Source organism: Phaseolus vulgaris, unplaced genomic scaffold (assembly GCF_000499845.2).
Source record: "Phaseolus vulgaris cultivar G19833 unplaced genomic scaffold, P. vulgaris v2.0 scaffold_17, whole genome shotgun sequence".
NCBI classification, from domain to species: domain Eukaryota; kingdom Viridiplantae; phylum Streptophyta; class Magnoliopsida; order Fabales; family Fabaceae; genus Phaseolus; species Phaseolus vulgaris.
The window spans coordinates 553,761-568,024 of NW_027174086.1; the positions used below are offsets into that span (position 1 = coordinate 553,761).

Genomic DNA, 14,264 nt, shown 5'->3' on the forward strand with positions numbered 1-14,264 from the left:
TAAAACTAGGGACTTTTTTACAAGCAATGTTGAACACTTGGTGATATCTTTGGTCACGGTTATAGCTCTCTTCATGAGAATGATGGTGAGGCTTCCTTCTTCTATGTTCCTCTTCACGGCCAAAGTCATTTGAAGAACCTCTTGATGAAGGTCTATGTGAATGATGCCCACCATTGATAGAGTGAGATGGCCTAGCTTGTTGCACCTCCATCTTTTGCAATTTTTCTTCCAAACGCCTAATGGTGTGTTGAGCTTCATGCAATTCACCAAGGACTGAAGCTTTGGAAGGAGAGTGCTGCTTGTAAGATTCACCACTTGAATAGGCAGCCATTTGCAAATGAAAACAGCAAACACACAAAAACAGCAAACAAGTCAAGAAACAAAGTTAGCAAAAAAAATGAATTTGGCACCCAAATTGCCGAAGTAAATTTGGCCAGAAAAAGATGTCACTCTCAAAGAAATAATGTCCCTGCACCAATCTGATCTTGAGGTCTTGGAATCCTCAAATAAAATATGTCAAAGCAAGGCACACCAATCTCAAAGCCAACCACAACAAAACCAATGAAGCAATAAAGACAAACAAGAAAAAGTATAAGCAATGAAAGGCTAGAACAAAAGGAATACTAGATGTTTGACAAACTCAAAGATTAAAGAACAATAGACAAGCAAGAAAATAAGGAACTCAATGAAAAAGTAGGCACACAAAAGAATACCTAAAGAAAAGCACTAGAGTAGATGAAGAAAACAAAAAAAACGCTACTGGAAAATATTTTGATGCAAACTGTGCTTGATGTTCACTGATTTAACTGGAACGATATAAAGCGAACTGGATTATGAAATTTTAACCACACAAACTTCAAGATCTTAGCTAAAGAATGGCACTGGAATCACTTAAAAACAGTAAGCCAATTAATTGAGATAAATATTTCAAAATCGCTGACAGATTACCGTATTTTTTTCGGCAGAATTGTACACTTTTTGTATTTTATTTATCATTTTTTGTGTACTTTGAATTTTTGAGTAATTCTTTTTTCTACTATTTTCTAACACTTTGAAGAACACAAATCCAGAATTTCAGAATTTTCCAGTGAGTAAATCAATTGCAATAAGGAAAAACAGTAAGCACGTTTTCAGAAAACAGAGGAATTCTAATAGGAATGAAAAACAGAATTATGAACTAGCAAAGACATAATGGAAAATGATGTATAGGAACTTGTATAGGTCTAGAATACAAGCATGAACTCAAACTAAAACAGAAAATGCACAAAGGATCAAATATCAAACTCAGAAAATTATATGACACCAAAGCAAGAAACAACAAAATCAATAAAAGTACTACAAGAAGTGATGACAATTATGGAAAAACAAGACTAAGACAAAACTTGTATGGATTCAAAAAGGAAAATACTCAAACATATGATAGGCAAAAGAAAGAAAACAGCAAGCAAACTCAAAAAAAGCCTAAAACAGAACCGTAAATTGCAAGAAATTAAAGAGCTCTTGAAATTAAAGTGCAACACTACTCAAAAATTAAACAAGAACACACCTAAACTCATGATACCACATGATATGATTCCAATAGCACAACATGAATGATTCTTGACATTCTTAGGAATCATCTTGAGTTGGATATGAGATAGGCACTTTATCATAGAATTGGATCAAGGTTCTATGAACAAGAACTCACCAAGACCAGTACAAAAACCCAAACTCATATGGAAGTTCCATGTATTGTCAAATTGAACCGATTAAAAATGGAACAAAAGGCAAGATTACCGAATAGAAATGCTGGAAACTTAAAAGCACCGAACCAAAATCAAACAAAAGAAGAACAACCAGCTGAAAATTGAAAAAAGCCGAACCAAAAAAGGCAAGAACACAAGCTAAGACATGAACATAAAAAGAGAAGGAAGGAAGGAGAAGAGAAAGCTCATGAAGATGGAGGAATGGTTGGATGATCACGCCACTTAGAGGATGGTGACTCCAAGATGAGTGTGCAAGCCGCCACTTGAGGTAACCATTGAACTCTCAAGATAAGACTAGTGAGGAAGGCACAAAGCTCTCCAATGCTCTCTCAAAAATTGAGTATAGTTTCTCTAATCAAAATTCAAATATGAATTGTACAAGCTAAGCTCCTTTATTTATAGCCTAGAGGTGCTGAAAAATGGGTGGAAAAATTCAAATAAACTCATTTGAAATTCCCACAAAAAACAAGTCACATGGGAGGTGTGACCTTTTTCTACTATGACACCTCCTAAAAACTACACCTACACCACTCTCCTAAGTCACATGGACAATGTGACTTTATTTTATAGCTTCACACTCCTTTATTTAATAACCACACCTCCTAAAACTATACAAGAGTATTTCAAAGCTTGGCCTTGCCCCTCATGGGATGGACTTGGGCTTTGGGCTTGGGCCTCATCTTTATTTTATGTCTTCTTTTAATTTTGAGAAGACTAGAAGGAAGAACTTCAAATGTGAGGGTGAATGTCCTCATCCTCCATTAATAAAAGCCTCCTTTATTTGATTCTCATCATACTTATTGAACTATTGGTACAAATACTTTTATTAATTTTTGGAATGACAAATAATGTTCAACTCCTTCTTTATCAATCATTGTAGTGGTGCTTGGTGGTTCTAGAATCTCGGATACAGTTTCTCATTTCTACATTGGTAGTGATTGGAGTATTTCCTTGCCATTATGCTAGATGTGTCATTTTTTGAACATATCATGATGAGACAAGAACATAATATTCTTAATTGGATTCTAAAAGATTGTGGGTGTTTCACTCTTAACTTAGCTAGGATTTTTCTTGGATCCTGAAATTCCCTGTGACTGGGATAAACTCATTTGGTCTTCATATATATTTCCTTCCAAAACTCTAGTTTTCTGAAAAGTTTTTCAGGGCGATTACCTATAAATTAACACATTCAACATAGAGATTTGCACATATGTTTTATGTGCATGCTTTATGAAAAGAGGGAGGAATCTATTTGCCATTTATTTTTTGAATGTCTTAATGTTATGCATATTTGGAGTTGGATTTAAGAAATTTTCTTTACTTTATATTAATTAATATTCATTTGATGTAAAAATTACTATTTTTTATGTTTGTTGTTGCTTTAATCTGACTTCAAAATTGACAATTTAAACACTCATATATTTTGGTCAATATACATCCACGGTAAAAATACCCACCCATTTTTTAGTTTTGTTAGTGTTGATGGTAAAGTTAGTTTTTTTATCGCATCAAAGCATAACGTAAAATGACTAATTTTTTTATTTCTTCTATCCATGTTTGACATTCTATATGACGTAATTTGAGTTTAAAAATCAAAGCAAAATGCTTCTTTTTACTACTAATTACTTACCAATCATTTTAATTTATAATTTTATCCTGATTATAAATCTTCAAATAATTTACATATATGTATTTATGGTAGGTAGAAATTAAAACGATAAAATAGAAAAAATTATAAATATTTTATTAAAATAAAAGAATTGTTACATTTATTTAGGAATACTATAGTTAGAGATAATTTATGATGCATTCCCTTTCCCATGGAAAGGATGGTCCTTATATATATAATGATGTTTTTGGTAATGTGATTAATTCTTGAATCTGGATAGTTATAGATGGCTTCCAACACAGTTCGTAGGTTGTCTTTTTGCTTTGAACTCCTTTTTCTCATCCTTCTACCTACTTTCTCTTCTGTTCTAGCAACTAGCACGGTCGAGGGATTCTCAATCCAAGAAGCATCTGTTTACGATCTCCAACTTGCTTTCCGGAGAAACCAGTTAACCTCTAGGCAACTCGTTGAATTCTACCACAACCAAATACAAATCCAAAACCCAGTTCTGAGAGGAGTGTTGGAGTTAAACCCAGATGCTCTTGCAGAGGCTGACAAAGCTGATCAGGAGAGAAAGGCCAAGGCACCACACTCTCTTTCACCACTGCATGGAATACCCATTTTGGTTAAGGATAACATTGCAACTAAGGATAAGATGAACACCACTGCAGGTTCTTTTGCTCTTCTGGGCTCTGTGGTGCCCAGAGATGCAGGTGTAGTCACTAGGTTAAGAAAAGCTGGGGCTATCATCATAGGGAAGGCCACTCTCAGTGAGTGGTCACATTACAGGTCCGATGCAGCACCCAGTGGTTGGAGTGCCAGGGGAGGACATGGAAAGGTGGTTCATTTTCTTCTTTTATATTACTTGCTTAGTTTATTTTATACTTTTGTAGAGGTTAGAGAAGAAATTCAAATTATGCATGTGTCTTTACCAAACAATTTAATCTTTTTGGAGACTATGCACAATCCCATTTGAAATGTTCTTTCACTTACTATCAGGTTGCTGATAAAAAAAAAGAAAATTACTATAAGGTTCTTTCAAATGAATTCATTTAACATTCAATGGGTTCTTCACATGACACTCGGTAATGAAGTCTTTTTATTATAAAATATTACTGATGAGTTGGGTATAGAATGAAATTAAGATGGAGTAGAAAGGAAAGAAAATATTAGAGATTAAGAGGTTTATAAAAAAACTGTTGGGGTTTCATAGCAATTGAAAGGCTATATAAATTGGTGGAATGAGAATGTTATGGAGTGAATGATTAAAAAATAAGGAGTTCACTAAAGTGCTTTTATTCTGCAGAATCCATACACAATGGGTGATCCCTGTGGATCCAGCAGTGGATCTGCAATATCAGTAGCAGCCAATTTGGTGGCAGTGTCGCTTGGTACAGAGACAGATGGGTCTATTTTATGCCCTTCAGATTCTAACTCAGTAGTGGGTATAAAACCAACAGTAGGACTGACTAGCAGGGCAGGGGTAGTTCCGATCAGCCCAAGACAAGACACGGTTGGGTATGTCCACCAAGTCCATTTGCTAGCATAATTAATTTCCCTGTTCAAATTATTTGAACTAGATTCAGTGTGTAACATTCTGTGGGCTGGTGTAGACCAATTTGCAGGACTGTAGCAGATGCTGCTCTTGTTCTTGGAACTATTGTAGGAATTGACACCAATGATAAAGCAACAATCAAAGCATCAAAGTATATCCCAAAAGGAGGCTATGCTAAATTTCTAAGGAAAGATGGGTTACGAGGAAAGAGACTAGGAGTTCTGAGACATTTCTACGATTTTGGAAGTGATACTTTTCTGCATAAAACTTTTGAGCTACACCTAAAAACATTAAGGTAATGAAAATTACTACTTGGCAAGAATATTAGTTTATTGCTGTATTCAGTCTCATGTGTTTCTTACAAATTCAGGGAAAGAGGAGCAGTTTTGGTTGATAATTTGGAGATAGAAAACATTAATGAAATTTATAGCGGTACAAGTGAAGGTATTGCTATGGCATTTGAATTCAAATATTCCTTGAACGCATACCTCAAAGACTTAGTTACTTCCCCTGTGAGAAGCTTGGCCGATGTGATAGCCTTCAACAATAAACACCCAAAACTGGTAAGTGCATGAGAATGTAACATCTAGTTAATGAAGAAATGTAGATATAATATAAAACATGACACTAAAACAAAAAAACACCAATATGAACTATATCTAGCTTTATTGTTTTGATTAACCTATGATTGCTAATATAATATTGGTACGGAAATGGCAGGAGAAAGTTGAGAAGTATCGACAAGGTCTCATGCTGCAGGCTGAGAAGATAAGTGGATCTAAGACACTGAAACAAGCACTATTAAACTTGACAAGATTGTCACAAGATGGGTTTGAGAAAGTAATGAAAGGAAATAAACTTGATGCGGTTGTAGTACCTTTTGCAATCTTTAGTCCTGTACTGGCTATTGGAGGTTATCCTGGAATAACTGTTCCAGCAGGCTATGAAAAGGGTGTGCCATTTGGAGTTTGCTTTGGAGGTTTGAGAGGCTCTGAGCCAAAGCTCATTGAAATTGCCTATTCCTTTGAGCAAGTAACTATGATCAGGAAGCCTCCTCCACTTCCAAAGTTATAATAAGTAATCTTCTATCCTTCACATTATCATTTACTTATGTTATATATATGATGTGTAAAGTAGTTTGAAACTTAAACAGGGAGGTCGAATTGTATTTTAAAGTTTTTTTAATTTTTAAATATCGTTTAAGAATGGTGCTTCAAATTATACTTTTATATAGCAAGTAATTTGTTAATGATTCATTTTTAAATTCAAATTTCGTTTGATAAAATATATCATACATAACTTCAAACTCCTAATAGATTTACTTAATTAAGTTGTTTTTCAAACTTAGTTTTAGTAGTGGTTCTTTCTCTTGATGCAAAATATAAAAGATGAGAAAAAAAAATATTATATTTTATATTGATTTGTCTAACACGTCAGAATACATTTAGTTTTCAACCAATAGATTGGGTTTCACTAGACAGACTAATGTTGCAAAGTACAATCGAGTATTATTTGAGATCGTAACTACTCTTGACTAACCTCTTGAGTATTATCTTGGGTCGCAGCCACTCTTATATAACCCCTTGAGTATTATTTGCAATTGTAACCACTCTTAGCTAACCCCTTGAATATTCTTTGGATCATAGTCATTGTTAGATAACCCCTTGAGTATTCTTTCGGATAGCAGGCATTAATCCCATTGAGTATTCTTTAAACTCAATCACTAATGACTAAATGAGTATCCTTTGGAAGCAACTACTTTTGACTACAAGAGTATTCGTTGTCAAACAGTCACTCCTGACTAACATAAGACATTTTTTGAAAATATGATAAACAAATTATTGGTTTTGCAAACAAGGGAGGGATTACCTCTTTCGACGATTACAAGGCTTATGCACTCTCTCCTAATTTGCTAGATAAACACTCATAATGTTCTCTATGAAGATTTTTAGGCACAAAATCTGACTGTTTTAGCATAGTGCAATGTCCACTCTTGCATTTTTCTTCTTGATGAATGACTTCAAACATACTTTGAAGAATATAATCGTTCCAAATTCGTTTATGGGTCGTTGAGAAGCTTCATCCCACTTAAGTCCTTTCTGCTTCTGCCGAACTTAATAGTGGACGATGCATTAAATACACTCACACAATTTTAAATGATCTTCTTCTTTACACAACATCCTAGATAGCTAGCAAAACTTATCTCCCTCGGTAGCATAACTTTTGCATCAAAATGTGGTTAAAATGCACAATATATTAGGCAACTAGTTGAATTAGAGTTTACATGTGCTGGTGTCAGGTTGTTGTTGAAGCAAACAACCTTAGCTATTTATTGAATAGATCATTTATTGTGACTTGAGCTTGGACAAATCTTCTTGACAGACGAAAACAATAGACATTTCCTACAACATAGAATAAACACACACATATGTTTGTGTAGTACGATGTTAGCTTATATCTATGTGCACATCGTCAAATCATATGGAAGCATTCCAATAGTTTGGTCAATTTGCAACAACATTTGCATGATGTTCACTTCATTGAAAATGGGCTCTTTCACAATTACAACGACCTTTTGATGTAAACCTTAATAGGTAGATCTGATCTTGATCAACTCAAGAGGTGTTGGAGAAGAGAAACTCCATGGATATTAAGAGATGATTGACGAAAGCAAGGAAACCATGGAGAAACCCATTTGTTTTGTATTAGTTTCAAAGGAAAAACAAGAATAAGTAAAGAATTGAAAGTAAAATGGATTGAGATAAGAAAAAGGAGAAGAACATACCACCTTCAACTCAAGAACCAAAGGATAAATGTAAAAACATTCATCACTTGAAAGTTTATCAATATAAGAACCAAAACAAAAGTAGAGAACTCCTAGACTCTCAATGTAAAATCGCAAAGGAGAATTTCATTCAATCATCAATGATGAAGTTACAAATGGAGCAGATTCCCTTTTATAGATGAGGAGCTTGTGTAAAGAAGTGAAATGGATAAGGAAATGGAGTTAACTTTTCTAATCAAGAGTTAACTCCACTAAACATGATTAACACCTCTTAATCCCTTGAAATTAAGAAGTGCACCTGGGTAGTTCCTTAAATCTAGGTGGATGTAATGATTACTTGTGAAAAACAATAATGACTTGAGTAGAATGTTCATGGGTGGTGCCTAAGGAGTTCTAATGGACACAAGAAGACTCTTGAAAGTTTAAAGGGTCAAGTGTAAGAGTCAAACTACCTATGTGCACATGAAAATGACATGTGCTAGTTTAGAAGCTCTTGAAGATACTTTTAACTCTACAATTTTGTTAAACGCTCCTTAAAGTTCCACTCATCAAGTTCTAGTTTGTCTAAAGACTAAGAAATTACTCATGTACAAGTCCTTTAATCTCATCTCCAAAGGTAAGTCTTCCTCTAGTTAGCCTCCCTTAAAATCTCCTTCTTATTTCTTCTTCTATGTGTTTCTTTGTCACGCTTCATGTCTTTATTCCCTTAAACTCATTTTCTCTTTCTTCAACAATTTTTTCTTCTATCATTTATATCATCACCTTCTGTATAATCATCTAACAAGCTACAAGATTGATCTTCTTGTAAAACTTCTCATAAATGTCTTGTTGCCAAAATATTCTCTTGAGCAAGGAAACATATTAGGTGTCTGTAGTATTATATTTCATTCCTTTAATCACCCACGATAAGTTTATGCGAAAAGTTGAAAGGAATGACAAACCTTTTCAGTTCAATCACATGATTATTCGATCCAATTTTACATAAAATCGTCTTAAGAACAATTTCCCATCAAATAACTTAATTTCTTGTACTAGATCTTTATATCAAATGACAACAACTGAATCCAATATTTTTATTTAATTATTGCCAAGAATTATGATACAATTCTATCAAACAATACAAACGTAGTTAATATAGCATTATCCATATCTATACAACTTAAACCTAAAAAATATATATAAAATCATATAACTATAAATATTTTATACTATTTAATTGACCAACAAAAGGAAAATAAATATAAATATTATAAAAAGAACAAATTGATTCGTCTTTCATGAAATTTTCAAATTGATTAATATATTGTTTTTTAATAGTAACTTGGTTTTTCAAACTTTGAAATAAATATAAATAATGCTAAAAAATTAATAAATATCAATATTGTTAGAAAATTTAAAATAATTTGTGCTGAATATATAAAAAAATAATTTCAATATTTTTTTTTGTTACATGTGAATTATTGTATTAAAAAACTTTCCAAATATTAATAACATATATTAATAAGAATGAATAAAAATATAAAAACAGGAGGAATATTGTCAAATTATAGTTTCAAAGTTGTAAGAAACAAATATTTTCATATTTTAACGATTGTTTAGCTTGAATGCTCATATGGTGAAACAAATCACTATGAATTGTTTAAGAGATCTTGATTTAAGAATGCAAAAACAGAAAATCTTCCATATCTGTGATCTTTATTTTTCCATTTCTAAATTTATTTTGAAACTAAATACTCATTTATTTCTCAGCAATGCCAAAATATAATAATTTCTAAATATATCTTGACTTGTTATAAACACAATAATTTTTGTAATCAATATTTTCTAAATTTACACTAATATTAATATAATTTACTTCAACGTTATTTCCTAGGGGCAAAATTTGTCAACATTGATATTTTAAATTATAATATGATCATTTCTAAATATATCATTAGTTTTAATTTTTATTTTCAAAATTTTATTCGATCATAGTATAAAATATTTCTTTTGGTCATAAATACTCATATCCAATAAAATAGAATGTTAGTGTTGTAAATTACAAGGCAAGAGAACTTTAATGGTGAGTGCTTTTTTTTTTTTTTTTCATTTTTACTTTTCCAAATTTATGGTTCACTTTCACTTTTTTTTTTCTTCTTCATTTTTTTATGATATTTGCATCAACTTGACATAACCATTACATTCACATGAAATAACAATAATGAAAATGGTTATTTAATTATTTATTCTCGCATGTTGATCTCGATCGGACTCGGAAGTGAGTTCCAGGTTGAAGCGACTTTGCTGGGATGTTGAATCGAGTTGAAGACACTTCATGATGAAGGGGACTTCACTTATTGATCACACTCTGACGATCAAATCAGTGAAAACATTCAAACTATAAATTTGTATCAGTATAGGGTTCAAAAAAGCTTACCTTTACTCGGGGTCTTAAACCCCTTTTATAGACATTCCTTCAATGATTTTCATCAACCAGAACATTATTTCAACAACAAGAATATAATCTCAATAATAACAATTTAATTTCAACAATAACTACATTATGTTAACATGTACCTTTTATTTTCGGGTACACTGCACATCATCCCTAACAACTTTTATTTGCATTTAAAATATATATACACTTTAACTAATTCAGTTATTCATTCAGTTGTTTTTACTTTAATTTTCCTTTCCGTGTAGACCACCAAAGATTTGGGTCGACATCATATTGTGTCATGGGCTCATACCTGCCCTAGGCCGAGTTGGGTATTTCTCACATAACCTATCTAATCGAGTTTACTACACTTAAGTGCTTGGGTTGAGGATCCGAGCACGTTCGACCAGTACACAAGCCCCTCAGGCTCGAGCCGAGCTTGACAGGGCAAAGAGGCTCTTCAGTGCTGGCGACTGACATGACATTTTCTCAGGGGGTAGCTGGGGCGCGATTACCGAAGCGTCACGTGAAAAGACATCTCACCTTACTTAATGTGGAGCATACATGTGGCACCTGCATCAATGGTGGGGGAGTCCTGTCGCTTCACCTTCCTCCTTTTGAATGTATGTTCTTTTTCCCCTTATTTCCATCACTCTGCCTCCAAGCTTTCTTCATTTTCATCACTTTGCCTCCACACCTTCTCCAGAACTTCTCTTTCACACGCCCAAAAAACTAGGTATTCCTTTCCCACTTAACTCCACTGGTGATCATCATTCGTTTCATTGATTGCATTATGAGAAATGTATCTTTAATTTATGCTGATTTGATTCATTATGCATATCCTAAATTACATTCATATTATGCTTTTGTTTATGCTTTAGTTGCTTTCGATGATGGATTATAGTTCTGCATATCCTTGGGCTAAAAAGGAACTCCTAAAAGAGACTTCTTATTACACTATCCATTTACGAATTAGGGAATTAAGGGAATCAGTGGCATTAAGTAAGAAAGACCAAGGCTTAGTAAAGGTTGTAGCTTGTAAGGAGGATGAACCCATATGTAGCGATGAGTCGTCAGACCATGATGGTCCATTTTTCTTTTTCTATGCTACTTTCTTTAAAAATGTCATACTCCGTCTACCCTTGTCCATTTTTGAAAAGGAGTTGTTGACCGAGCTAAACATAGCTCCCGCCCAGCTACATCCAAATAGCTGGGCATTCATCCGAGCTTTTATAATTCTGTGTTCACAGCTCGACATTTCGCCGACTGTGGAAGTTTTCTTGTATTTTTTCGAAGCCAAACACTTGGGTCGCCAACTATGGGTCTCTCTAAATGGTTCCCCTGGGAGAGGTTTACTTACCCTCTTCCAGTCTTCCTAAAAAAAATTTAAAGGTCGATTCCTCAAGATCCGGGCTTCGAAAGAAGATTTGTCCCTACTGGACGACTTTCCTTTGTATTGGACTTCTAATCCTAGGTTTCAAAGTGCTCGACGTTTGGAAGATCTGCCTCCAAAGGACCAAGGAATTTGCAAATTTTTGACAAGTTTGAAAGTCGCCTTTGATACCTCAACGTTGTTGACTAAAGAATATCTTCCTGGTGCCCTCAAAGCTTATACCGATACTCCTCCTTTCCTACCTTTGAAAAAGAAACTTACATTGTAACCACTAAGCATTTATTCATTTTTGCAGATAGCATGCTCTCCAACATCAACAAGGCTGAGTTGGTTGAGCTCATCAGGAAGAGCTGAAAAAGAAGGTGACTTGCAAAGGGGGAAGACCTTGTCAAGGCCACCAATTCCTTCAAGCAAGGTGCTGCTCAATCCTACTTCGTCGGATTTGAGGCTGCCTTAGAGCAAGCAGCGATCCATCCCACCATGGATTTTTCAGAGCTAGACCTAGGTAAAATCGCGGTAGATGGACAACTAATGGGGGATTAATTCAAACTCTTATGGATTGTAACATTTATGTGACTGCCGAACTTGTTTAACATTTTGAACTTTTTGTCTATATTTATTCAGTACCTTTGAATTCTTGGGTGCATACTGTTTTTGAAATTTAAAGGGTTTACTTACCTCATTACGAATTTACTTACATCACTACGATTGCGTTTACTTACATCACTACAAATGCATGTCCAAATGCAACTAACTCACCTTTTCCACCTTACACATAGCATAGTTAACCTAATAGGGTCTTGCTAACTTAGGTGAAGTTGGACTCAGATCAATGAAACTTTCTCTTAATCGGAGAGACTAACCTTTTCGTGGATGACCTCCCTAGGGTTAGGGCAATCTTCCACTTCAACTTGACTTGTACTATCTTTTTATCTGGGCATTTACTACACAACTTTATTTCAGGAGTCATGTAAAGGGCATGACATCTTAAGTTATTTGGAATATTCCTAAACTTGGGTATGGTCAAGCTATCATTGCCTCCAAATTAGGTTGTCCTACAACGTGAGTACTGCGTCTATTCCATGATATCTTACCTCACAGGGCACGTACTTGGATAGTTGTATCTACTTTGAGCTTGGTTGTCTTACCGTGCGCTACCTTGTGCCTGTTTTAAACTAATTTATCTCACAGGGTGCCTATGCTTGGGTAATCGTTGTTATGCTGAGTTAGGTCGTCTTACCATGTACCACATCAGATAGTTCATCAAATTAATTTATCTCATAGGGCGCCTATACTTGGTTAATCGTTTTTTCGTCGAGTTAGGTCGTCTTACCATGCGCCAAATCAAATAATTCATCAAATTAATTCATCTCATAGGGCGCCTATACTTAGGTGACTTCATTTATTCCGAGTTAGGTCGTCTTACCATGTGCAAAATCGAATAATTCATCTGTTTAGACTTATTCATCTCATAAAGCGCCTATACTCGGGTAATCGTTCTTACGCTGAGTTAAATCGACTTACCATGTGCAGAGTTGGATAATTCATCTATTCAAGTTAACTTATTTCACACATTTTTCCCAAGAACAATTTTACTATTGGCGACCTCATTAAAATACCCCTTATGAGGGAAAAAGAGTGTCACCTGAAACAAAAATACAGTGTTCAAAAGAAAAGAATGAAAACCTATGCATCTTAACTGAAATAGAACTTAAGATTTGTTGCATTCCACGTTCGTGGGATGACTCCTCCCTCTAGGGTTTCCAGCTTACGTGTTGTTTGCTAGTGCCTCGACGCGGAACAGGCCAGTCTACTTTGGAGACAACTTGTTCTCAATCTGGTAGGGGTGGGCCTTCCTCATCACCAAGTCGACAACCTTGAATTGCCGATGTTTCGTCTTGGTCTTGTGCTTTAGCTCCACCCTTCTCTTTAAAGCTTTCGAATTTATACGAGCATGATCACGTACCTCGTCCAACAAGTCTAAATTCACCCTTCTTCCTTCGTTGGATTCTTCAACATCATTGTCTTGAAACAATGTTACAAGAATCCTGTTATTTCCTTCATGTACATATGAAAAATATTTGTTGGAGCAAGTTTGACATGTATACATATTTATAATAAAATAATATAAAACTGAGAAAATTATAAATTATATAATGAAGTTATATTTGTATAATTTAAACAAAAAATAAATTGTTTTAATATTGGTTGTAAAGAGAAAAAGAGAAGAAACTTAAAGTTTTTGAAGGAAATGAAACTCATTGGAAAGAAAGGTTTGCATATATGTTTTATGTGTACGCTTTGTGAAAAACACGAAAAATCTATTAAACATTTATTTTTTAAATGTTCTAATGCTTTGCATATTTGGAGTTGGGTTCGACAGATTTTTCTTCTCATTTCTCTAAAAAGGATGATCTTTTTTCTTTTATTAAGAGTGATGGTAGTTCTTCGGTTAAATTGATTAAGCTTGCTGTGATAACTTTTTCTATTTGGATGATATGGCGTATGAGGAATTAGGCTAGATTTCAGGATAAGATTGATGTTTCTAGAGCTATTTCGATAATTAAAGATTTAATGTCTAATGGGAAATTTATCTAAAACTTCAATGAAGAATTATATGTTGGATTCCAACGTGATTAAATTTTTTGGTATTAATACTCGTACTGGTAAAGTTGCCTACTTCCTATTAGATGGGTGTTCCCTTCACTAGACTGAGTTAAAATTATATCTTGGTCTTGCTATTTGTGGGGGTATTTTTCGT

The 14,264-nt window shown here is 34.1% G+C and overlaps 1 protein-coding gene across 1 annotated transcript; it reads left to right on the forward strand.

Moving 5' to 3' along the window:
- The first annotated feature begins 3,546 nt into the window (after nt 1-3,546).
- Nucleotides 3,547-6,165, forward strand: LOC137817132 (probable amidase At4g34880). Its single transcript, XM_068620370.1, has 5 exons — nt 3,547-4,192; nt 4,661-4,872; nt 4,968-5,204; nt 5,280-5,472; nt 5,630-6,165. Exons 1-5 carry the CDS (start codon nt 3,641-3,643, stop codon nt 5,981-5,983), a joined length of 1,548 nt encoding a protein of 515 aa, XP_068476471.1. The 5' UTR covers nt 3,547-3,640; the 3' UTR covers nt 5,984-6,165.
- Nucleotides 6,166-14,264: the final 8,099 nt, after the last annotated feature.